General features: G+C 43.6%; 1 protein-coding gene across 2 annotated transcripts in view; it reads right to left on the bottom strand.

Annotated features, from left to right (window-relative positions):
* The window catches only part of PTPN12 (protein tyrosine phosphatase non-receptor type 12), a 181,311-nt gene that overhangs the window by 91,929 nt on the left and 62,037 nt on the right, over positions 1-27,345 (bottom strand). For both annotated transcript variants that reach the window (XM_075017187.1, XM_075017178.1), the window contains exons 2-6: positions 26,537-26,645; positions 13,588-13,664; positions 10,998-11,093; positions 9,468-9,506; positions 8,505-8,576 (exon numbers count right to left, since the gene is read on the bottom strand). In XM_075017187.1, the coding sequence (XP_074873288.1) occupies positions 8,505-8,576; positions 9,468-9,506; positions 10,998-11,093; positions 13,588-13,664; positions 26,537-26,645 (393 nt within the window). The remainder of the gene's footprint in view (positions 1-8,504; positions 8,577-9,467; positions 9,507-10,997; positions 11,094-13,587; positions 13,665-26,536; positions 26,646-27,345) is intronic.

The raw sequence follows: 27,345 nt of genomic DNA, 5'->3' as shown, positions 1-27,345 counted from the left end.
ATGTCGCAGAGTGTGGAGGTCACCAGGCCCTGAACCCCCATCCACAGTCAGATGAGACTCTCATTCAGAAGGCTGAACAGACAGTTTACGAGGAGACAGGGACACAGTGTAGAACAAACTTAGCATAGAAACCAGAAGCAGTCAGTACAATCCATCTTGGGGAGAGGGAGTACAGAGAAGTTCTCCAAGCTGGGGTCCTGGTCCTCCTTCTCAAGTCAACCCAGACTGTCCCCACTTATCTGACCAGCTCCAATTCAAACCAGCCTGGCCCTCTTCCCTCTTTTGTAACTAGGTTACCAGGTAACACCTTGCTTCCCTGGGAAATTGGACAAAAAGCATGGAGGCCCATTGCATATGTGCGAGAAGTCGTCATATCAAAACTCCCATCAGCAACTATGCACTAATGCTAGGTAGACTGATGCACTCACCTGGTGTTACTACAGGATGGTAGGAAACACATGCAGCCCAACAAGGGGGGATAAATTCCTCACGAGCCCCACTTCATCACACTGGGAATGCAGGAAACCTGACCACACCCATGGTAAGTGGACATCCAGCTAACTAAAATCATACTGGACCACAAATGTTACCAGAACAGAGTGTGCCAGACTAGAGAGGGTCAACCAGTACTTTAAACAGATCAGGTTTAGTATGTCAAAAAAGTGTTAGCATTTTCCCGTCTGCCAGTGCATTATTGTCTACCACTGAATTTTAAATGAAAACCTCAGGCCAGGGATAAATGGTACCTTGTGCAGAGTCAAACAATGAGTGCAACTAAATATTTAATATTAATGTGGAGAGCTAAAAAACTGTTCACTGTTCTGAAGTTATTGTATATATGCAAGATGAATTTTCCAAGATATACAATAAATAGATGTTTACACATGATTATATAATATCAAAGTGAAACACCAAAGTAATCTCCATAGCCAAGCAAGCCAGTACTTTGCATCACTAGAGATCTCCAGTTAAGAACTGAGAATTGGTAGCCACAGTGAAACCACATGGCTTGTACTATGATCAAGAAAAAAAAAATTCAGAGAACAAAGCAAACAACAAAAAATGACACTTTTTTAAAATCCTCAGTAGTGCCAAGGTTCACCTTGATCAACTAACATAGTTAAATACAACTTGTCCTGTCTACATTAGGATCCAACAAGTTTCTAAAAATACACCGTTTCTTAGTGTGGGCAATCTCCTTGCCCTCATTGGTTGAGAAAAGGGTTGTGTGCACCACTGAGTTATAGAGTTTAAAATAGATACAGCATTGCAACCACCACCTCTGCCATATCCCCACAGTGCTTCAGAAATATCTTGACTCCAATGAGCAGAGAAAGAACACATCTAGGGCAGAGAAAGATAAGTTACTCACCGTAGCAAGGATGGTTCTTCGAGATGTGTCCCCGTGGGTGCTCCACAACAGGTGTCGGGTTCGCCCGGCGCCACAGATCAGAAGCTTTCCAGCAGTTTCTCCTGGATCACGCATGCGCTGGCGCGCGCCGCTCCCTTGCACATCCCTGGCCACGTGCGCGATCTGGTCCGCGCCAGTTCCTTGACCAACCATCTCGGATGCTCCTGAAAAACACTGAACAGAGATCCGAAGCGAGGAGGATGGGCGGGTGGTGGAGCACCCACGGGGACACATCTCGAAGAACCATTGTTACTACGGTGAGTAGCTTCTCTTTCTTCTATGAGTGTCCCCGGGGGTGCTCCACAACAGGTGACTACCCAGCAGTAACCCAAGTAAGGAGGTGGGTAATCGGTTTATGTGCAGCTTGCCCCCGAAAGGACTGCTGTCGACAGGCGGGTGTCCTCTTGGTATACCCGACGTAGTGCATAATGTTTGGCGAAGGTGTCATAGGATGACCAGGTAGCCGCTCTACCGATGTCTTTTAATGCGATGCCCTTGAAAAAGGCTGTTGACGCTGCCACCGCCCTGGTGGAGTGAGCCCTAGGCGAGGCCAGCAAATGAGTCTTCCGAAGTTCGTAGCACATTTTTATACAGGACACCATGTGCTTCAAGATTCTCTGTGAAGAGAGACCCTCACCTTTTGACCTTGGAGCGAGAGAGACTAGAAGTCTGTCCGTTTTCCGGAAGGACTTAGTTCTGTCTATGTAGAAGGCCAACGCCCTCCTCACGTCCAGGAGATGTAGGCGTGCCTCCTTGCTGGAGCTGTGACGCTTCGGGTAAAATGAGGGTAAAACTATGGGTTTGTTAAGGTGGAACTCTGAAGAAACTTTCGGAACAAAGGCTGGGTGCAGCCGTGAAGTTACCGCCTCCTTTGAGACTACTGTGCAGGTCGGCGTTGCCATAACTGCTGCAAGCTCACTCACCCTGCGAGCTGACGTAATTGCAAGGAGGAAGGTTGTTTTTATCGTAAGGAGACGTAGGGGAACTGTGGCTAATGGTTGAAAAGGTGGACCCATTAGCGTGCTGAGCACCAAGTCCAAGCTCCACGATAGTGGAAGCGGTTTCCGAGGGGGGTACAGGTTTACCAGCCCCTTCAGGAACCTGGTAACAAGAGGATGGGCAAATACCGTGGGTCCCTCCTCTGCATGCCAAAATGCAGATATAGCGGCGAGGTGGACTTTTAGCGAAGATAGGGAAAGCCCGCCCCTCTTGAAGTATTCTAGTATTACAGGTATAGGAACATCAAGTGGAGCTAACTGCTTGGCGGAACACCATGCAGTGAATCGAGTCCATTTCTGCTTGTAGGTCTTCCTGGTGGAGGTGCTTCGGCTACTTTCCAGGACTTGTTGTACTCCCTCCGTACATGTGCCTCCTAGGGAGCTGAGCCATGGATTAGCCATGCTTGTAGGCGCAGACCTTGGGGGTGTGGGTGCACTATGGACCCCTAGGCCTGCGTGAGTAGGTCTGGCGCCACTGGAAGGGGGAGCGGTGGGTGGTCCGACATGCGCAGAAGCAAGGGGAACCATTGCTGTCGACCCCACATTGGGACTACTAGAATCATGCAGGCTCTCTCCCTTCTGGCTTTCTGCAAGACCTTGTGGATGAGCACCGTGGGGGGAAACGCGTAAAGTAGGGGGCCCTTCCATGAAATCGCGAATGCATCCCCCAGGGACCCCTGCCCCAATCCTGCCCTGGAGCAGTACTGGGGGCACTTCTTGTTGTGCTGAGTGGCAAACAGGTCGATCTGGGGAAACCCCCATGTGTGAAAGATCGGTCGTAGCAGATCAGAGCGGATCTGCCATTCGTGTGCGAGAGCGAAGCGCCTGCTCAGCTGGTCTGCTTTCACGTTGTGAGCGCCCGGCAAATACGAGGCTTTCAACATTATATTGTTGGCGATGCACCAGTTCCACAGCCGGACTGCTTCCGCACATAAGGCACGGGATCGGGCTCCTCCTTGTCGATTTGTATAAAACATGGTGGAAGTATTGTCTGTATTGATCCCGACTACTTTGCCCTGTATGTGGTCTCGAAAGCGTTTGCAGGCATTGAACACTGTTGTGAGCTCCAGTATATTTATGTGCAGTGACTGTTCCGCAGGGGACCACAGTCCTTTCGTCACCTTGTCGCCGATGTGTGCTCCCCACCCTATGTGGGAAGCATTGGTAGTAAGAAAAAAGAGATTTGTGGTTGGTGAAAGGGTACCCCTATTAGCAGGTTCTTGGGGTTTACCCACCACTGCAGGGATCTGCGCACCTCTGTCGTGGGCGACAACACCCTGTGGACAGTGTGGGATGCCAGCTTGTAGATGCTTGCCAGCCAATGTTGTAGGCTGCACATATGCAATCTGGCATTCTGCACCACAAACGTCACCGTCGCCATGTGGCCCAGCAGCTGAAAGCACGTTAAGACCGGCACCGTGGGGCTTTATGTAATGACTTGCACCAGCGAACTGATGGCGCGAAAGCGGGCGTCGGGTAGATACACCCTTGCTGTAATAGAGTTTATACGTGCCCCTATAAACTCTATGTCTTGTGTGGAGTCAGTCTTTGACTTCGCGAGGTTGATGACTAGGCCCAGCGAAGAAAACGTGTCTGCTGTTACGCATATCATGTGCAGGACCTCTGCCTTCGAGGCCCCTTTCAATAGGCAGTCGTCCAGGTATGGGAATATAAATACCCCGTCTGTGCAGGTAGGCTAACACCACTGCCAGGGTTTTGGTAAAGACTCTGGGGGCCAAGGAGAGGCCGAACGGAAGAACCTTGTACTGGAAATGCTCCTTGCCGACCATAAAACGGAGGGAGCGCCTGTGTGCTGGGTGGATCGTTATATGAAAGTAAGCATCTTGTAAGTCGAGGGCTGCACACCAATCTCCATCGTCCAGTGCCGTGAGTATGGAGGCGACTGTGATCATCTGAAAACGTTGTTTGCACAAGTACCGGTTGACGCCCCGAAGATCTAAGATGGGCCTCCAGCCTCCTGTTTTCTTCTCTGTAAGGAAGTAGCATGAATAAAAGCCTTTCCCCTGGAATTGCTCCGGCACTCTTTCCACCGCCCCTATGAACATAAGATGGTCCACCTCCTGTTTGAGTCTCGCCTCGTGGGAAGCGTCCCTGAGGTGGGGCCTGGGCGGAGGTTTCGGCGGTGGGAGCGACTGGAAGGGGATCGCGTAACCCGTGGCTATGATCTCCAGTACCCATTTGTCTGTGGTGATCTTTTGCCATTGGGGGTGGAACGGTCGGAGGCGATGATGGAACATTAGCTGGGAATGGCATTGCGCGATGGTAGTGATAGTGCAGCCCTCGACCTGCCCGACAAACTTGTTGCCTTTGGGCCTGCTGAAGGATGCGCGGCTTTGTTGAGGACGTCGCCTGGGAGTTCTATACCGTCACTGCTTTTGATGTCGCCCTTGGTCGTAGCCCCGTTGGTACTGAGCACGCTGTGGTTGGTACGGGTATCGTCTTTGCTGAGGGTAATACTTTTTCTTCCTATATGGAGGGGTATAAATACCCAGGGTTCTAAGTGTAGCTCTGGAATCCTTACTGGAGTGGAGGACTGAGTCGGTTGAGTCTGCAAACAACTTCTGCGTGTCCAAGGGAAGATCCACAATCTTCGCCTGCAGATCCCTCAGGATACCTGATGTCTGGAGCCAGGATTCTCTACGCATGACCACTGCTGTAGCCGTTGAGTGTGCTGCCGTGTCCGCCACGTCCAGGGCGATCTGGACTCCCGTCCTCGAAGCCGGGTAGCCCTCTTGCACAATCATCTTTAGCACCGGCTTCTTATCTTCCAGAAGCGAATCCATGAGAGAAGTAAGCCTGGAGTAATTATCAAAATTATGGTTCGCTGGATGTGCTGCATAGTTTGCCACTCTCAATAGCAGGGTGGAGGAGAAATATACCTTCCTGCCAAACAGCTCTAGCTTCTTGGCATCTTTGTCTGAACCCCCTGATTTGTACTGAGAAGTCTTTGATCTCTGCTGAGATGATTCTACCACCAGTGAGTTTGGTTGTGGGTGACTAAAGAGGAACTCCATGCCCTTCGCCGGGACGAAGTACTTCTTATATGCTCTCTTGTTCATAGGCGGAGCGGAGGCCGGGGTCTGCCATATGGTAGTGGCTGACTCCATAATGGCTTCGTCGAGCGGGATAGAGATTTTGGATGAAGCCAGGGGTCTCAAATTTTTCAGGAGTTTGTGATGTTTCTCCTGTACCTCTGCCGTTTGGATGCCTTGCGTGAAAGCCACCCTTTTAAACAGCTCCTTAAACTGTTTGAGGTCGTCCAGGGGACCAACGTCCCCAGGGGCTGTGGCCTCATCAGGGGAGGACGAGGAGGAACCACTAGGGTAAACCTCCCTCAAACTCTCAGGTTCTTGCGGTCGATGGTACACCTGCTCACTGGAGGCTTGCAAAGGAAAGTCTCGGGGTTCTACAATTAACTCCCCTTGAGACAGCTGTGTTTCCATCCCCGGCCAGGAGTGTCCACGGGGGTATTGGACGGCCAGGGGGGAACTGCCCCTAGGTGTATGCCTGGGGTGTCTGTGCCCAGCATGATAACAACGACCATGGCAGCATGGGCACGGGTCCGGGGATGGAGACCTGGACCACTCTCGGGGTGCGTACACCCGATGTCTGGGAGAGCGAGATCTCCGTGACGATTCAGACAACGGTGAAGCTGGTTTGTGATAGTACTCCAGGGGATCCAATCCCAGAAAGGGCGAAGGTGGCCCAAGCCATGGTGACGTTGGTTGGAGGAACGGAGAAGGAGGCTCTGGATAGGCCAGTGGAGACCCAGATCTTCTGGGTGGCGTGTGCAGCATAAGGGGAGGGCTTGTTGATAGCAGCATTGCAGCCCTGTCCGGAGAAGGGCTGCGGTGCCGGGTTTTTTGCTCTCGCCTTTCCCCTCCCCTGCGGGGCTGTCACCGCCCCCTCCCGTGCCGGGGATCTCGGCCCCGCTGTCGGTGCCGCGCTCGGCCCACTCAGTTGCAGTGCCACGCGGATAACGTCCTCCGGTGCCTGCAGGCTCCATGCCTGTTGGCCCTGCACCGCTGGCGCCGCAGGGGTCGGTGCCGCCTGTGGCGGTGCCGCTGGTTTCGGCGCTTGCCTGGCCACCGCTCTGAGTGCTGCGCGTGCCGGCTGTTTGGTAATCGGAGGCTCAGCCTCTGCCACGTGTGCTGCTACGCTGCCGCTTGTTTGAGTATGCGGCTGGGGGCTGTGTGCTCCGCCTGTCCCGCTCGCTGAGACCGCTGGCAGGGATCAGGCTGGAGAGAGCTTCCTCCGTTTCTGCACCGAGGGGGTGAGGGAAGCCGCCTTCCTTTTGTGGAGCCCAGGGGGTCCCTCTGGTTGAGGCCTCTCCGGCAAGTCAGGCTGGAGAGCCTTATCAAACAGGAGCATTTTCAGCCACATTTCTCTGTCTTTCCTGGCCCTGGCTGTGAGCTTAGCACAGTGGGAACACTTCTGGGTAACGTGTGATTCCCCCAGGCACCGAATGCATTCACTATGCCCATCGGAGGCCGGCATAGCTTCGCGGAAGGACTCACACTTTTTAAAGCCTGAAGAGGACATCGCGGTGAGTCTTTTTGCTGTTAATAGGGCACTTAGCACTTAATTCGTGCCTGTTTACCCGTCGTGGACACCAGCCTGCAGCGGCAGAAGGCCTACTGGCCTTCACATCCACGCGTCTTCTCCACTCCTCTCTCTTTTTTTATTGTACTTTTTTTTAGAAGAAAAACAACAATTTACACATAAAAACTATCTAATCTGACTCTGGCCGTAGCCTGAGCGGATTCCGTCTGCAGCCGCTGGCGGTTGAGAAGGAACTGGCGGGGACCGGATCGCGCATGTGGCCGGGGACACGCAAGGGAGCAGCGCGCGCCGGCACATGCGCGATCCAGGAGAAACTGCTGGAAAGTTTCCAATCTGCGGCGCCGGGCGAGCCTGACACCTATTGTGGAGCACCCACGGGGACACTCGTAGAAGAAGGAAAAGTTTCCATGTACACTTAGACCTTGGCCTCTTTACTGACACTGCCAATTAAGTCATTTGTGGTCACTGTTACAGATGGTGTTAGGACCTAGGCTGAAATCAGCTGAGTTTTGCATGGGCAAGACAATTATGAGATGACAAAGGTACAGCTTTGCACTAAAATTTGTGTGTTTATGTAACTTGGAATTGGTGATAAAAATCATATTTAAGGAGCTGAGTAAGGCTGCAACTTGACAGTGTGGTGTGCTACATCTCTCTAATCACTAAAAATTAGGTCAGACAGGCTACTAGAACTCTACAATGACTGATCAAATGCACATTTTCCCAAACACTATGGAACATATAGCCTATTTCATAGCTTCAGTGGATGGTTTCTACTCCCACTGCTATAGCTACTCACTGTTTGCATCACGAGCCCAAATGAAAGATCTTGACATTAAAAAGTCACATATACTGAAACTTACGATTTGAGATAATGGTAGAATGCAAAGGTCCTTTAAAATACTTTGAACCATGCAGGCTAGGCAAACAGTCAAAAATAGATGCAAGCCCCTGCCCCAAACTCAGAGATGGGACAAATGAGTAATATGTCAGGAAGAATGGGATTTATAGGCAAGTAATGTATACAGAATTGACCATTTTGAGTTTAAAAATTTCTTTCAATTAAAAATAGAAGTTCATACATATATTTACATCTTGCCTGATTGTACAAGCATGATCCTCAGGCATGTCCTATACAGAATTTAGTTCCTTTATCAAGATCTATCACACAAACACATTATCCAGAAGTATTTAGTTTCTAATAAAAACAAACACACAGAAGTTATACAAAATATAAAACATTTCAGTTCTACTGCGATCTGAATAGAAGTTTTCAAAAAGTATTTTGAGAAGTAACAATGAGACCATAATATTTATCTGCTGCTTCCACACAGCACTTTTGGGAGATAAAGGGAAATTTTAGAATTAAGGCTTAAAAGATTTAAAAATTTACCTGTGATTACAAAAGAGAATTCAGAGTCTGTGCTACTAAGTGCACTGATAGGAAGAGCTCTTCAGGGGTACAGCAATGAGTCCAATTAATATGTTTGTTCACAAAACTTTATACTTACACAAGAAATATGAAATGGTCCATAAGTTACAGTTTCTTCTCCATACAAAGGCCAATACCGCTCACATTTTTTCTATAAAAAAGATCGTAGCCCTACTTTAATTCAGAGTTGGTACTTAAAGTCACTCACTAACAGTAAAAATGTTGCCAACTTTTGCAATTTTATCACATCTCATATTTGATGTTTTTCTTAAAACTCCAGCTTCTGGAGTCTCGTGTCTGAAAGTGAATCTCAGTTTTACTTAAAACAAAAATATTTTAGTCTTCACAGTGGCAGAGTAAAACTAAAAACAAACTGTAACTTGATAAACAGAAGGCCAACAAATATTAGCAAGCGATTATTATTAAAAGTGAGATAATTTAAATCCTCATTCTTTTTAGAGCCCCATTCATTTTTGTGAATGTACAGGGCTGGCAATAATGGAAATAACTTTGGCACTGAAAATACTCATTAAGCCTAAGGAACAAGACAAAATCAGCTCTTATCTTCCCATCTGACAAGGATTGCTTAAATCAAGATCCTTTATATGGTGAATGGGCCAGTTTGTCAAAATTTGTATTAGGGGCTCAATTTCCACACTGAGAAGATAAGCTGTACACCTACCACTAGTTTAAATTCCTAGAGATCCCTTCGTAACTGAAAATGAAGATTAGTTTTTATGCTATGCAAGTTGATATACCATGGCTAACACCATGCTACTGTTACCACAAAATAGCTGCTTTCTAGGATGAAAAAATTGGTTGAATTCACTGATTTTCTATGCATATTGATGCAACTTGATTGTCGGAAGTAGATTTGTGAACACTCTCCAAAAAGAATCACGAAAATAAAAGGTTCTTTTACTCAATGCAATTGACCTGTCATTTGTCATTACTGACTTTACAGAAAAAGCTTCAGTAAACTCCTTTCCTGTCAAGTGGGGCTGCAGTATTTATCCATGGGAGTTTTTTTAAGCAAACTTACCCGTCCCATTTCAAACTCTCGACAAGCCATTACAATTATCTGAAAAAGGAAGAAATACATAACTATAGGAATGTAATGTTTTTATCTCTCTCTCTCTCTCGCACGGCCAAGTTGTGAGTTTTTGTAAAAGTGCTCACGCTGTCTACTACTGAAATGTTTAAACCTAAATCCAAATTATGCAAATTAAGAACTGCACATATTCAGCAGTATGTATGCTAAAAGTTAACTTAATTTAAATTCTAAAATTGAGTGAATTTTTATCACTTGCAGCTAATTATTCAAACAGAAATAGCAATATCTCATGTTCATTATTTGTATTCATTGTCATCCTAAAGTTGTTAAATTAACAGTGAGAGAAGTCAATCTATGTAATTTATAGATTTAAACTCTTACATGGGCAAAGTGAATTGCAATTTGCCCATCTATGTATGCGACTACAGGCTGTGCAAGCAAATGCAGACCTAGTTGGCTTTAATTGCCCAAAAGGACCCAGGACAGGTTTTGCAATTATCATACATATTTCAAGAAATAATATCTAAAAAATTTAACATGTGACTTACTGCTATTTTTCATAGATTTTTGTATATTGCCTCAGACCTCTGGAGAGGAAATCTTGTGAGTCTACTACTCACTGTAGTACGGAGAAATGTTAATTTTCCCCAATCATTTAAATCACTGTTAACTGGTAAACATTAAAATATACTATTTTAAATTTACGAATTATAAAGTTTTACAATTATGAAAGGCTCATGAATTGGTTATGAACAGATGAGTTTCACCTATAATTTGTTACAACAATGCAAAACTATATCACTACATGAACTCTAAAGCTATGTCTATGCTTACAGGGGCAGGTGTCAGCACGCTGCGATCGATGTTCTGGGGATCGATTTTGCTATACATGTGAAGACGCAGCAAAATCAATCTCTCTGGACTCAGCCGTCAAGTCCTGGTACTCCATGCTAACACATGGAGTACGTGATGTTGGTGTGAGCTCAAAGATCCCTGACCTACACCAGGGAACAATCTGTCCTGATACGTTGATTCTAGCTACACCAATGGCAATGGCTAGAATTATATATCTGGGATCAACTTTGATTCTTAGTGTAGATCAGGTCTAAGGGTAAAACTACTCCTGAGCTCACTCGCAAGCTCTCTTTTTAAAAAATGTTTCAGCTCTTATTTCTGTAACTGATTTTACCAGGACAAACTGCATTTAATAGAAGTGGTAAACACTATTCTAGGAAAATGATAAATGATGCTTTTGAGCCATTTTTATACAATAAACTGATTTCACCAGCAATATTTACCCAGATTTTTCATTCATATTATAAGTTTTGTTTAAATACTAAGTCACTAAGACCTTAGCTAGTCAGTACAACTTCTGGTAGAAGTTCAAGTTGCTCAATTTTTATAAACACTCCCTTGTGCCATCTGCTTCAACAGAGTGAATATGCATTCTTAGTTGCTCAATGTTCATCACAATGTGTACACATAACGTTTTAAAAAAGTGAGAAGTAGGGTACTTACTGCAATATTGTATTCCCATATCATTCTCCAGAAATCCACGACTGTATTTGCTAACGGTCCCTGGGTAGCAACATATGCTTTTGGCCCATGTACTCCCTAAAATTGCAAAGAGACACATTGCTGAACGTTCACAAGAGAAGTCTGGTTGTACTGGAAAACAGAAATAAAAAAAATGAAAAACCCCACTATTTTGTCATTTAAATGGAAACCTAGAATCTTTTCTCAGTGTTCTCCATTCATGAACAGATATCTTGTTCTGGGCAGGGAAGAAAAAAAAAAAAAAAAGAGTACACTGCAACTGGGAATTTGCTTTCCATCCAGTATATACAGATACATGTTCACACCATACAAAACAATACAGCATGGGCTAGTCACCCAAAAACAAGCCCACCTTATACCATGTGTCTGAACTCAGGTGATTTACCAGTGTGTCAACACCCACACTACTGTTTTAATGCACTAGCTCAAGAAGAGCTAGAGCATGTCAATCTGCTCCAGCTTGGTGAGATGTTCCTAGCTACATTGCAGACTGGGATGTGCAAACTTCTTGTATAACGTGCCAAAATTTCTCACAAAATTTGAGGTGGGTGCAGGAGGGGGTTAGGGCTCCAACTAAGAGTGCAGGCTCTGGTGTGGGGCCAGGAACAAGGAGTTCAGGTTAACAGAAGGTGTTCTGTGCTGGGACTGATGGGTTTGGAAGGTGGGAAGGGACTCTTGCCTGTGATCGGGAATTGGAGCACATGGGGGGATGTGAGGAATCTGGGATCAAGCTGGGGATGCAGAAGAATACTATGGACTGAGATGGAGGGATTCACAGAATGGGAGAGGGACTCAGGAGGCAGGCAGGGGGTGGCTCTGGCTGGGAGTGCAAACTCAAGGGTTGGTCTTGGGATGAGAGGTTTGGGGTACAGCAGGATGATGTGGGCTGGAATCAAAGTGTTCGGAGAGGAGGAAGGGGATCTGGTGTTCAGGAGAGGGTGCAGGCTCCATGTGGCACTTCTCTGGCAAGCAGCAGCCATTCATCCCACTCTGGTTCCCACACAGAGATGCAAACGCAAGCACCGTCCCCACTTGAGGTGGGGCAGTATTTGGAGCCCCCTGGCTGCCCCTCCTATGCAGCTGCATGCATGGAACATGGCACAGCAACCCCCTGACCCACCAGAGGGGCAAACTCCCAATCCCAACTCACAGGTGGGAGCTTGGGGACTGAATTAAAGTCCTAGCAGGCCAGACGTGGCCCACAGGGCATTATTTGCCCACTCTGGTGTAGGTGGACCCCTTTTACCTTTAAATGGGCAAGGATTCCACATTTTTATACCAGCATAAACATAGTTAAGACAAAGGAGTTTTGTAAAAATTTTTAAAGTGTGTATGGAAGGTCCAATTGTGCAATATTTCCCTTGATTTGTAAGTGTTTTTTCTCATTTTTAAACAAAATATTTAATGGATCTAAATCTGAAAGAATATTCCATATTAAATTTGGCCAAGAAAAATTTTAAGAAAATGCACACATTCACAAAAAGAATGGGCAGACTGGGTCAGATCAAGGTCCATTTAGCTCTGTATATTTTAACTTTCAATAGCAACCAATGCCAGATACTTCAGAGGTGATAAGAAGAACAGGGCAATTGGCAAGTGACTTATCCTCCATGCTCTAGACCCAGCATCTGGCAGCAAGTCTTACGATTGATGGATCTGTCTCCACAAACTTGCATTACACTTCAAAGCTCAATTTTTCAATTTGTAAGTTTTATAAGATTAAATAAAAATATTTTTGACTAAAATTACTACATCAAAAGCAAATATTCTCAATGAAAGTAAAATTCCAGCTGAACTTGGAAATATTTGTTAAAAAATTCTCAATTCAAATTTACATTAAAGTAGTGAGACTCCTATGGCCTTTTATTAAAACAAGCGTCAGAGACCAAAAGCCAGCCTGCTGAAGCAAAGTAGATGCAAGTTCCAGGGAAACTTGAGATTTGCGTAACTTCAGATCATACAAGCAAAAGACAAAGCATAAGAGCATCATACCATGTCTCTATTACCTGGAAAATAGGTGTAAAGAATGATACAATCAAAATATTAAAATAAATCTCTACGCACTCAAAACAGCAATCAAAATATTTACTAGACATTGCAAGTTCTCTACATACATAATATTCTATATCAATCATCTCCATTCAGTGAGAGCTTTCATGAAGCCTTGCAACTGCATAGAGATGCAGACATATGTGCTTGAATGTATATGCATCTTAATTTTGACCGCAAAACAGACTCTTTTCCTGTGAATAGTACTTGGATATATGTCTCAATAGACTGACAGACATGTGGTTTTACTGTGCTGTAATTTGATAGATTAGCCAATTCCAACTGCAATTTTCTTTAAATACAAAGTATACAGTATAAGTAATGTTAGACATCATGCATTTAAAGTAAATAGTTTGAAAATTAAAATTATGTGAATGGGAAATGTTACTATACTACGGTTCGAATTCTTATTTCATAATGTTTGTAAAATAGAGATTAAAACTGAATTCTATGAAATCAATATTCTAAAGGTATTTTAATATAGTCAAATGGTAATACATACCTTAATAAAATTTGCATTGATATAATCTGAATCTTGCGGGAGTGTTTTTAAAGTCAGTTTTACCCGGCTGTGGTCAACTAAAAGAAGATAGTTTTTTAGTGAAGAATTACAGCATGTATTAAGATGTATCTATAACAAAAATATTGCTTGATAGGGCAAATAAGTTGATAACAAAATGTTTAAAATGACGAATATTCTAGCAGATACCAGTCAATGAAATTAAGCAATTTCTGGATAAGCTAATTTAGGTGGAAAAGGCAGAAAAGACCTAAGGGTATGCACTTACAGCTTTTCAGTGGATCTTCCAATCAATTATGAACATGGCTAATCATCGGGAACCCTAAAAATATATATATCTAAAACAATGTTCAAAGTAACTCCAATCTGGCAACATTAAGCCAAAATATAATACAATATTAAACAACACGTAATCTATACAAGCTTTTATATAGAGGTTTTCCTTAACAGATCTCGTAAGTATGATTATATCAGTTTTACAGATAGGAAAGTAAGAATGTTAGCTGAAGTGACTTTCCCAAGGCCATTCAGCTGAAAATGGAACTCAAGTCCCATCCAATACTTGATTCTCAAGATCACACTGAATCAAAAGCAACCATGACGGTCTGAGTTAGACTTAGGGATATCTGTCACAGTTAAGGGCAACTGCACTTGTATTCTCCCTCTGTAGTCCACCAACCACACCAGCTTCACAGCTACTTGACCCATCACTTTTCTTAGGAACAGCGAGGAAGCCGTGCTAGTCTATACACTATCAAAACAAAAAGCAGTCAAGTAGCACTTGACTGCTTTATGTTTTCTTAGGAAGTCACTCATGTCTCCCTCCTGACTAGAATTTTTGCCTGCCCAATGCTGGGATATTCCCAGCAAACCAGATTGCCTAAATAGGCCACCAGTTTCATCTTGCCTTTTTCTTCAAAGGCTACAAAAACAAATGTAATTGCTGGTAGCTATAATTTAATCACACAGCTCTCTATAAGCAAGTGCATTTATTTTTAAGGTGAAAATGTTAAAGAGTGTATATTAAAAGCAACAAAAGTTATTTTCCTTTATATACAGCTTGTGCCTTTGATTTTGAGACTCCAGTAACAGCAGACAATGGCGCACTCCTCAGGGGAACTTCTAACGGCTAGGTTTTTCATATTACTTGAGAAGGAGAATTTACATTGATTTTGATATTTTTCCAATCAAACCTCTTGATACTTTTGTGTCAATAGCCCATTCTTGCTTGAAATATTGTTCAATACAGCTCTTTGAAGTTCATAACATCTCCCAGGGTTCACCTCACACTGCTCCCTTGGAGAGCCTATAGTTCCTGCTTACAATAACTTTTTCATTTCACATAATGGACTCCAAAGACACCATGAACAGTCAGTAGGCCTGCAATGCCTCCTACAGTTCTCATTGGCCAGAAATAGTGATTCGCAGGTACTGGGAGCTGCGGGATTCCATGCCCGCAGACACAGCAGATAAACAAAACATCCCAGTTCACTGGTGGTTTACTCTGATGGGCTGGGAGCCAAACTTCGCTGACCCTTGGTATATTTTAAAAGTTGGTGTCACAAACACAAACATTATGCTCAAATGATAATAAATGAACACATTCAGTTACTATAATTCTATAATTCAGTTATAATTCTAGAAAAATGCATGCACATTTCTTCAAAATTAGAGTTACTGTTTTAAATATTTGTTTAATGATTTCAAAAAGCCCATCATCATTCTAATGTACTTTTTTAAAAAAATTAAGTTCTTCGAAGTCCAAATCATTTCTATAATTTATGAGGAAGTGGGCTCCCACACATCCTTGGCCTACTGGGCAACATGAATGATTTCAGGATTCATAAGGGTCTCTCCTCTCCCCACCAACTCCCCTTTGTCAGGTTCGCCATGCCTGAACTCATCCTTTTGGAAGGGGGATGTTAATGAGGCAGTTTGGAAGATGCTAATAAGGCACTGACATGAATATGCAGTACATCATTAGCATAATGACAGCTACATGCCATTCAAAAGTGCCGCTTTTCGAATGCATGACACCCATGTAGACAGGGGCCTTTCAAAAGGACCCTCTAAAAATAGGAAGAAGGGGCTTTCGAAGTCAGGGGGTCCTTTCAAAAAGCTCCTATCTACATGGGCAGCTTGCTATCTGAAAACAGCAGTTTCAAGTCGCGCATGGCCATTATTATGCTAATGAGGCACTGCATATTCATGTCAGCACCTTATTAGCATCTTCTAAACTGCCTCATTAACCTGTCCCTTCTGAAGGGAGGGGGCAAGTGTAAACACAGCCTTCATGTAGGCTGTCTTTCAAGGGTTTCTTCAAGAAGACCTTAAGATTTTATGGAAGCCTCCGGATGTTACAGCCAACGTAGTTTTCAGTTTTTGGGCCACACATTTTACCTCATCCTTCTTGTGTCCCGGAATATACTTCAAATGAGCACAGCAGGTTTCTTGTAAGTGCTCCAGGTGTCTTGTTCCACACTGTTTCCAGCCATTCAATAGACCCACTTTCATCCATACCTTTTCATGTGCATTTATGATGGCACAAGCAGAAATTGCATGTTTTTAGGCCAGGCTTTTCTTTTTTTAAAGAACAGTAGGAAGATTCGATTCACTGGCTAAATATGATAAAACCACATAAAAATGGATTTTATTTTCCTTTGAGGCCAGTAATTTTAATTAAAACTGCTTTTCCCATCAACACCAGTTATCACTGAGGAACCTGAAAGTCAGTGGTATTTCATCCATATTTCCTGTGATACCTCAAAGACATATTCCCTTTCAATGTTTTATAATAAACCTTTGGAAAAAGATAATTTTTTCCCTGCAGATTTCTCAGCAGCTTTTGCACTACCTTTGTTCCCTGACGAAGACAAAGACCATGACTGTTTGTGTATCAACTACTCCAAACCAGTGATGCAACAAATACCATCGGCTTTACTGACTTATATTAGTCATCTTCTAACATTTGCAGCGCATGCAGACCAATTCCAGTTCTAGTCATGAGGTACCTTTTTGTCGGCATTCAACAACCCGATCATTGAGATCTTTGTCCAGCACAGGGAAAAAAAAGTGAACCTGGGACATTCTCTTGCTTCTTGGCATATCTTTTAGTGTTTTGTTTTTTAACTGTTCTTTTATTTGTTTCTCACAGATATAGAATTCATGAGCAATGGTGAAATTATTTGCTTCTATATACTGAGCAACTATAAAATTAATAGTGAAATAAAAAGAAAATGGTCTGCTTACAGTGCGGCGTTCAAACTTAAATACTAGCAGGGATTTTTTTTCTGCCCAAATGGCACGCAACAGCATTTCAGCACCTTTTTTCCCAAGCACCACCATTTTTGAAGGCACACCTCCCCCTGCTCTGCATTGCTCATTCGGTCCTAGCATGGCACCTACGGATCCACTAGGAGCCACATAGTTCCTGCTGCCTCAGCACCTGCTGGCCAGTGTGGTCCCAGAGTGGCCCAGGCCCTGCGGCAGCAGGGAGATAAGTCAGAGGCATTCACTTGTAGGGAGAGCTGGAAGTACCTGGCTCCTCTGGGGAAGGCATTCAGTTGGGCGGGGTGGAAGTACCTGGCTTGGGCCCTGCTGTGGGAGTGGTTAAGCCACAAAGGGGTGGTTAAGCTGCAGGGCCGGGGGCACTGCTAGGGCCATGCCAGGAGCAGTTAAGCCACCAGGGGAGCAGCTCCAGCCCCACACAGGGGAAAAGGGGGCAGCCTGGGCCCCTATGCAGAGGAATTAAGCCACTGGGGGGGAGGTGACAGGTGGTTTGGTGCTTGAGTTCTGCCACCTTTTTTCCTAGAAAAAAAAGCACTAAATACTAGCATAAAAATCTTAGAAAACAATTTAGTTATAGATCGGGGTAGGCAACCTGTAACACACACGCTGCTCTCAACAGACAAGCCAACTAAGAGCAGCATGCAGCAAGGGCTCCACACTCATCTCCCCCACCCCCCCGGCAATGCAGCACAGAAGGGAATGGGAGCACGAGACCGAAGCCAGAGCCTTGCTGCAGACCCACAACACTGGGGCGGTTCAGAGTCCCTGCCACAAAAGCCCCTGCCACAGCAGGAGGGCAGATATCCAGTTGCCAGCACGCCAATGGCCAGAGGCCCCTCTTTGGAGTGGGCCTGGATGACCACCACCACCCCACCACCTGCCCAGAACCCCCTCCTCAAAGCAGAGCCAAGGCCAAACCCACCCCCCCAGAGCCCCCTCCTCAGTGCAAAGCCACATTCAAACCCACCCAGGGCCCCTTCTGTGGTGTGGGGGTGGAACTAGAGCCCCCGTCCCCAGAATTAATCTGACTTCTTTGTTCTGAAGCCCTACCTGTGTGTATTTTTACAGCATTATTCATAAGAATTATAACGCAAACTGACAGGCACGTCACTGATAGGCTTTATTAATGAAGCTGTTGTAAGTAGAACTATTAGGCCATGTCTACACTAGCCCCAAACTTCGAAATGGCCACGCAAATGGCCATTTTGAAGTTTACTAATGAAGCGCTGAAATACATATTCAGCGCTTCGTTAGCATGCCGGCAGCCGCGGCACTTCAAAATTGACGCGCCTCGCCGCCGCCAGCTCGTCCCGATGGGGCTCCTTTTCGAAAGGACCCCACATACTTCGAAGTCCCCTTATTCCTGTGAGCGGATGGGAATAAGGGGACTTCGAAGTAGGCAGGGTCCTTTCAAAAAGGAGCCCCGTCGGGACAAGCTGCGTCAATTTCCAAGTGCCGCGGCCGCCCGCATGCTAATGAAGCACTGAATAAGTATTTCAGCGCTTTATTAGTAAACTTCGAAATGGCCATTTCGAAGTTTGGGGCTAGTGTAGACATGGCCTTAGTGACTTCAAAAAGTATCCCTTGCACTCAGGCCATACATAGTGGTCAAATGGTCAAATTTCAGCACTCTGCTTTGGAAAGGTTGATGAACCCGGTTATAGATTTTTTATGACTTTATACAGTAATGCTTTATCATTTGTTTATCACTGTCAATTACTGTTCTTTATTTCAAAGCAGCACCACAGACTGGAATGTCTCTGGCAACAATAGGTTATTTACATTTTATTACATACTTCCTTGATTCTGCATGTTATATATTCAGAAAGGCTTGAGATTGATGAGGTCCAGTGGTAGAAACATATGAAGAGATCAAATGTCACAGTAGCAGTGACACCAGTGCCACAGTACTATCATTTGTCATAGTTTTCTGATTGGCTTTAAGGTAATTTTGTGAAATGTCTGGGTCATATTTCATGCATACCTGCAGCCCACTCTTAGCATACATTTTGAGCCACAGCAATCCCCTTAAAGCCTTTGCAACTTTAAGCAGCTGCAGTATTGACATCAATAAATTTTACAATCAATATAAGTATGTGCTAAGAAAATGACCTCAAGATTGCTACTACCTATTTAGAAATTGCTACCCATGGGCATTCAAACCAGAAGCATATATTGTAAAGTAGATGTCAGGTGAAGTACCAAAACAGCATGAAATATCAGAAATAGAATTGCCATATAAGCTTTTAAAGCAAGATTCAACCAAGCGTCAATGTTGTTTTGTTTTGGATAGAAACAAAGGGCAACAACGGAAATGTTAACACTATAAATCCCTGGTTTACACCTAAAACTTCTTTTTTTTCCAGCTTGTCTTACTTTTTAGATGTATCAGGTTCCTACTCAGATCTGCCTGTATTTGTACAGTTCACTAATGTATGAACTGTAAGGAACTGAGCCTTCGGCACAAAGTACGTAACTCAGTCACAAAATTTTGGTGACCAGAAAAATGTAATGATTCAACAACTGTGTAAGATTAGTACAATAGCCAGGTACTTTGATTTTAAGAAAAACCTTACTGAACTCTTTGAAGCATGCTTTCAGCTCTGTTTAGGGACTGAGAATATGCTGATATTGCTCAATAAGTATCGTATTCAAGTGGTTTATTTACAATTACACAACTAGAAAATGCTTCATAGTCAAAATTCTTAGCTTAACATATAAGCTTCTTTTTCTAGAGACCAATCAAAAAGTTCATCCAGTGATGTAGCAGCTCTTTCCAGCCACAGAGAAGCCTTAGTAAGTCTTTCTAGTTTGTTGTATGGCTATTTTAAGATTGACGAAAGCTATAGGATTTCAAGTACATTTGAAATTAGTGTATTCTACTTCTGAGATTAAGTGGATATCAGGACGTTAATCACACATTAGAAATTCATAACCTGTCCACTCTCTTTTCTGAAAACACCATGGGCACCTGGAGATTTAGAAGTCTTTTTTAATCTGGTAGGGTTTGAGGGTTTTTGTTTTTTAATTAGAGGATTTGCATGAAAAGTGAGTTTTTGTTTCTGTTCCTACGTTTCACTCCCCAGCAAAAAAAGGTGAGAATAATCTCACCAGAGAGAGATCAAAACACAGTATTAAGTCTTCAGGTGGAGAATAAGCATCAGTAGAAAGCCAATCCCCTAAGAAAGGGAACCCTGTTTTCATTTGGTCCTTAACAAACAGGAATGGTAATATAGGAAGTAGGTCACAAGAATTGCTTAACACCTTTTCAAAACTTCTCAAAACTTTTCACTAGATACCAAAAACTAAGTATTTTAGGTGTTGTCATAATAATTTACTTCAAGCAAAGATTTTTGGCAGGATAATACTGACTGGTATTTGATAGAACTACAAAGCCTGTCTAGCTTTAAGAAACAGCAAACTCTTCTTTTAAAATAAAGATGTGAAGAATCCTTTTTAAGAAACTACTGTTATATTGCTATTGTAGTACTACCATAGTTCTGTTGCCATGCAATGCTCTTTGAATTCACTTTCGGAAATTGCTGAAAATATCCAATAGTAGACATTTCATGATGCAGCCAGGTTCCCCTACATGGGCCTCAATTAATTTACTTAACACACTTCTAGTTCCCCACTTCTCCAGCTAAAAGTGGAACTCAAATCTTGGTTTACCCACCCTCTGCTACCAAAATTTATGGAACATTACAAAACGCACGCACTGTTATCAAATTAACACAGCTTTGTAGAGAAAACTGGACCGCACGAGGCAGCAGCAGCTAAGTCCTACTATGGCAAGGAGACAAACCCACACATCAGATGTCTGGCTGCAGCAAAATGACCTCACAGCCCATTAGGCAGTGGAAACCATTGTTGGGCTTGGGGAAAAAGGTGTATGACCCCACCAGGGCGTAGGACAGCCAGAGCATGACTTGATGATGCAGTTTTAGACAAAGTCACCATACGGGTGGTGACCCGTCACCCCACACCAGATGACCGGAAAAGAAAAGAGTCTATGAAGGTCCACAATGGTGCAGAAAAAGCCCTCTCTTACGTGGTCCAGGAAAAATAGCAAGAACTAAAGCACTTTGTTTTCTCATGATGCCATGCAGCAGCAGACTGATGAGAATGGCACAAGAGGGGAAGAGGAACCTTCCCTGTACCCTTCTCCCCCATTCCCCTCTGCATTTTGAGGTAGAAGTGGAAGTGCAAGAGGAGAGTTTCAGGCTCACTGGGGCAGAGCTGTAGCAGAATGGTGAGAACAGGAAGCGTGCGTCCCCCACTTCCCGCTAGTGCAGATGAGGTTAGAGAATTCTAAAGCAGGTCACAGGGGACCCAACAGAGAAGAATACTCACAACATGAACAAGAATTTGGACACAGACCCACAGCTGGCAAATCCCACAGTGGTCTATATCTACCAAATGGATGCCACTTTACTGGTAAGTAAAATAGATCTGGACGGAAGCACACTCCCTGTGGTGAACTAGATGCATTTGGAGATGGGGATGTCAACAGAGAATTGAATCAAGTAGTCTGGGCAGTGGGTTGCAAAGTTGTTTCTACAGTACTCCAAGGCTTAAAATGTGTAGTTGGCTGCATAGAGCAAGGACACTTGAACGAACACACTGCCAGAGATGAGAGCAACGTGACTAGCCAGCGTGTATTTGGCACCAAATACTGGTTGCAGAGAGAGGGTGTGGAAGTAAGTCCCTTCCATCAAATGATGCAATGAGAGATCTCGGAGTCATTGTGGACAGTTCTTTGAAAGCAGCCACTTGATGATCTGCGTCAGAAAAGCAAACAGAATGCTAGGAATTATTCAAAGAAGGATAGCGAGTAAGAGACAATATCTTACTGCCTCTATATAAATCCATTCTACTCCCACATCTTGAATACTGTTTACATATGTGGTCATCTTATCTCAAGGAAAAAAATAAAGAACAAAAAAATCAGCATTGGAAAAGGTAACCAAAAATGATTAGAGGTTTGGAACAGGTGCCATATTGAGAGAGATTAAAAAGACTGGGACTTTTCAGCTTAGAAAAAGAGACTAAGGGGGACTATGACAGAAGTATATAAAATCAAGTCTAGTGTGGAAGAAGTGAATAAGGATGTCCCCATAACATAAGAACTAGGGGTCACCAAATGAAATTAATGGGTAGCAGGCTCAAAAACTACCAAAAGAAAGTTTTTCTTCCCAATGCACATAACAGACCTGTGGCACTCCTTGCCAGAAGGTGTGTGAAGACCAAGACTTTAACAGGGTTCCAAAAAGAACTAGATAACTTCATGGAGGTTAGGTCCACCAATGGCTATTAGCCAGGATAGGGAGGAATGCAGTATGGCTGTCCTTGCGTTCTTAAGGAGCCTTAAGGGGACCCTTAGTGGGCCTCAAGGAACTTGCTCACTTTTCATCAAAGGGGACCTAAGGTGGGAGAGAGAAACCTCTTACCCTTCCTCACAAGAGCTCAGTTAACCCTGAACCTGGAGGTGGGCAGCAGAACAAGCAAATAGGCTATGTGGGGATCTGGTGTCCCAGGAACCATGTTAGAGATGTCTGGGAAGCTATAGCCTTCTTTAGAAGCTATGGCATTACACAGTCTTCACTTCTTGAAGCTGCTGCAAGCTTCCATGAGCGGGCTGGGTCTGATAATAATGGAAACCCATGACTCCAATTTGGAAGACAGTTGATAGTCACATAAGGTGAACTGCTAACTAGGGGGCAGAAAACCTTGGGGGAAGTGGGTGATTTATGAGAGCCCTGCAACTTACCCACTGACCAGGAATGTGAATTAATGGGAGGGGACTGCTGCCCCAAGGGCAACTGGCAAGCAACAGAGCACTGTGGGTGCCATTCATAAGTACAGCTGACTCAATCAGAGGTTACCTCAGCACTATTAAATATCTATGCAGGCATTATAGTACAGGCTTACCTAGACATAAGCTCAGCGCTATTCAAATACATGGATACATGTACACCCTCGAGCTACACAAGGGTTGCGTTTCTGCAATGCACCCCCCGCCCGCAACTCAAATTTTCATGCAAGTCGAGGGGAGATGAGAACTGGGAAACTAACCGGCCCAGCAGAGCTGGTGTTTCCTAGCTCCCAGAGTGGCAGGGAGCCAGGAACCAGGGGGCAGCCTGTTTCCCATCTCCTCACCACTAGCCAGAGCCAGGAAACTGACCAGCTGGTCAGTTTCCCGTGTCCCGCAAGTGGCATGGAGCTGGGAATCAGGCAGCAGCCTGGCTCCCCTCTGCTTGCAGAGAGGAGAAACTGACCAGGATAGCAGCCTTGTTCAGTCTCCTGGCACCAGCCAGTGGAGGTGAGCCAGGAACCAGGGACTCCCTGGCTCCTCTATGCTCCTTGGAGCCAGGAAACTAAACAGGGCTGCTACCCTGCTCAGTTTCCCAGCACTGCAAGGGGAGGGGACCCAGGAGCCAGGCTGCTGCCTGATTCCAAGCTCTCCACCAATCCGGAGACCAGGAAACCACTGCTGTAAGAGGTGGTAGGGACAGGCTCGCCCTACCTGTTCAGCATTTTAGAAATTTAATACAATGCTAAACTAGGCTGTGATATTGATTTATGGCAGGTACTTTATTACTTAGATGACTTTGTTCAGGGGCAGGGCAAATTTGAGCGAACCACAGCCCTGCCCGTCCTTCTATGCAGCTGTCTGCATCTTCGGCCCAAGGGCATGCCAGTGACCCTGGTGGCTGACTCTGTGGGCAAGGCTTGACGCAGTACAGCAGTGCTGGAGGAACTGGCAGTGCAGGATGCTGGCTCCTTCGGCTGCTGCAGTTCCTGGGAGAGTCCTGTGATTCTGTGGATACCAATTTATATCTGCTGATACCCATATCAGTGCATAACAATCTGAAACCATGAAGGCTTACAACGATTTCCTTATCCCCAATCTCTGAAGTAAATTATAACAATTTGGGAATATGCAAAGGGTAGATTTACGAATCAGAGTAAAGAGACATGGGGCAGATTCCAGAGTAAATATTATTTGATCAGACATGTTAGAATATAGGGTGTGTCAGGAAAGAGTGAAACTCTTTGAGGTGACAAGGCCAGGGCTTATGTGAGTAAGGGACTAAAATTACAGGTGGCATAGGTGACACGTACTTTCTTACCCAGACATAGTATAAGGAGCATCAGAATTCTTCAGGGACAGTAGGATCCAGCTGTAAGAGTTTACAGATTTCTGATTGATATTAAAGAGGACATTAGTGGATGCCTGAGAACCTGGCTACATGTGGCAGGGAGACACCTTATGGAGGAGGATTAGTACAGCAACTCCGTACAACAGGGATACAGTGCTCAGATAAAACAGATTACTGAAGGACTTAAAAGACATCGTTTAAATGAGCAAAAACTTCTCCTTTACAGCCCCCTTTTTCCCTCTTTTGAGGGATGGAGGAGATGGCAAAGTTATATAGCAGCAGATAGGCTGGGAAAAGGAGGTAGGTAAAGGGGTAGGGCTGACAGAAGCTCCCCTCCCTGCAACTGCTTATGTAATTATCTGTGCTGTCCAGGTAATTCTCTGCCAGCTACTGAGACATTATGAAGTTGCAGCCTAGTAACCCCACCCAGATTCAGCATAGTCACACAATGACAGAGTGCCTGACAGAAATGCTGAAATATAGCATTTTGAATAAAAAGGCAAACATCACATCTGCGAATTAATTAGTTTATGGGGCATCTCTCAAATGAGTGGGGCAATTCACAACTCTTTCAGCTATTGTTTCAGGCTATCTGGAACTCCAGAAGGAGCACACCGCACTGATTTAAACATTTTTGTCTTCCAATTTCTTCGTAACCCTTACAATTCTGGGATCGCTCCCCACTCCCGTGAGAGCTGAGCATAGGAAAGGGTGAATTCTGGGACAAACTATTACAGAATACACAGAGCCCTGGATATATTCATGAACATTTATAGTTCCAGTCCAGAGCTTAAAAACTGGTTACTCTGGATAATTAAATGTTACACATTTTAAACTGAAACAGAATTTAACACAGTTATTAAAAGCTGTGCAAACAGACTAAAATAAAACATGCACTGATTTGTTATTGTTGGAACTAGGATGCAATATGGCAACAACCATGTCATACTTATTTTCGGTGGCAAGAGCAGTTTCTGCAAAGTTGAACGGTTTTTGGAAAATGCTTTTTAAAAAACTGTTATGTCTTTTTTCTCCTTTATGACAAAACGATCCATAAGTTTCCCTCCTCCCCCCCACCAAAAAACAAAACAAACAAAAAAAACCACACAACCTTCTGGTTTTCGCTTATATACCAACATCAAACATTTCTTTCCTAGTTCACTGAAGAGCTTCCTCAGTATCTCAAGATATTCTCGCATCTCAATTGAGCAGGCATTGTACTTCTAAATTTCTGATTTCACTTGAAACCTGCCCCACTTTTCACACAGCTGATTACAGCTCACTCAGTTGCCAACTGCCCTGCACACAGGTGTCTTCTGCAGAGCTAATATGGGTACTTTTTCTAGAGTGTGTGTGTGTAAAACTAACTAAAAAGACAAATTAAGACTAAGGGCCCAGGCACACTAGTAATACCACAATTAAATCTCAACAACATTAAAAATCATTCAACAGTGCATTTGCCTTCTCCTTGAATCTCTATCAAACAGATGCCTTTTCAGTATGTATGAACAGGTTACCAAATTTGGACTTGTTTCAGACCTAGGTGGGGAACTGAAATTTAAATTCAGAACTGGTTGCAAACCTAGCATTTTTGAAACAAAGTATGAAATAAATCTCTGCACTTCTCTAGACTATGACAACTGGTCTATGGCTCTTCCATATTTAAGATATGATATGTGTCTAAGATCTATGCCACTTGCTTATAGTAGAGCAACAAATCAACGAATGAACTGATGAAAAGGTTACAATGACCCTATATAACAGTATGTTTTTGTGATACCTTTGTCATGTCATATCTTTTCTGTATTTGTTATACTCTTCCAATATGTTTACACAGTGTTTGGTACAATGGGACAGCAAATACAACTGGGCTCTATCCAAAAAACAAAAACAAAAGAATACCAGGGATTGAAATTTTCCCCCAAAATCTGTCAGGGGTTTAAAGTTTAGCTGGTGTATAAAAATTATCAGTCATATAACAATGATAAAGCTACATCTATGTTTACATTGGTAGGTTATGGCTTCACTTCCTATTCCAAATAACTCATTTCTCTTTTTTTTTTTTTGGAGGGGTACGCAGGGGGAGTTAATGTGAGAAACCCAAACAAATTAAATTTCAAGATTGAATTAATTTTGAGCAACTGAAAGAATTTAGTTCTTGTGAAGTAAAAAAAAGTGCTGGTGTAACAGGCCTGGAGACCAAAATCCACTATTCACAACATGTTATGTTTGTTTCATAAAGTAACATGGTTTTAAGTAATTTTAAAAATAGAAACTAGCAGGCTGAAGTAACCACATATGCCAGGGCAAAATTTCACTTAAGAGGCTGATTAAGAGTCCCGACAGCAAACTTTGAAGCAGAGAATAATTTCCATGTAATTTAACTGTTCAACAAAATGTGAATAGTAGAACTGGGAAGACACATTAACAAGGATAATTAACAGTCCTCTTTGTTCTGCAGTAGAAGAATCAAAACTTACATGGCAATATGTCCTTATATCTGTTCTTTTTAACATTCTCTTCTTTTTCTCCTGTGACTGTTGGATAGATTTTCTCTGTTCTATATTTGGTTGATAATCTTCTTAACCTCTGAAAGAAAATATGTTTACATTTAAGCAACATTAAAGTCTCAACATAATGAAAGTTTTCAACATATGAAGCACATCATTATTTTATTTGCATCACACTGTACTTCAAAAACAATCTATTCAGAGCTCACCCTCTCTCTTCCAGCCTCTGAGTTACAACTATACTCAAGCAATTAAAACATCTGGAACAATAAATGTTACAAATGTATAGCTCTACTTCACTTTTCTAAGTCAAGTACTGTTACTAACATCTCATTTTTAAGTTGAATTAACTGTGTTCAGGAAGAAACCACAATACACATTTCTCGTAAGGGGGAAAAAAAAAAAACATACCAACATCACCTTACAAGGAACTGCTCAGAGATTAAGGTTTAAAGAGTACTAAATAGAACAGAGGAAAGCTAACAAAAATAAGTCACTCAAGACGTCTTGGTAAGAGAGAAGGGTAGCAACTACAACCAAGTCATTGTTAAATCAGCGAAGATCACATAAACATAGCCCAAAGAAAATCTAGTTTAGAGAAAGTTGATCCATTAATGCATGGAGATTAACTGGCCCAAACTGAACTGAGCGTGTGTTTAGATGTTTTCCTTCTATTACAGGATTTTTTCAGTCTTTTTTTTCCTTCTTAAATCCTGTTTCAAGGGAGTTACATAAAACTAACATGAGAAATTCAAATCTTCCCTATTATAAAAGATAAT

The sequence above is a fragment of the Carettochelys insculpta genome, chromosome 1 (assembly GCF_033958435.1).
Source record: "Carettochelys insculpta isolate YL-2023 chromosome 1, ASM3395843v1, whole genome shotgun sequence".
In the NCBI taxonomy this organism is placed as follows: domain Eukaryota; kingdom Metazoa; phylum Chordata; order Testudines; family Carettochelyidae; genus Carettochelys; species Carettochelys insculpta.
This window is presented reverse-complemented; position numbering and strand designations above follow the sequence as displayed.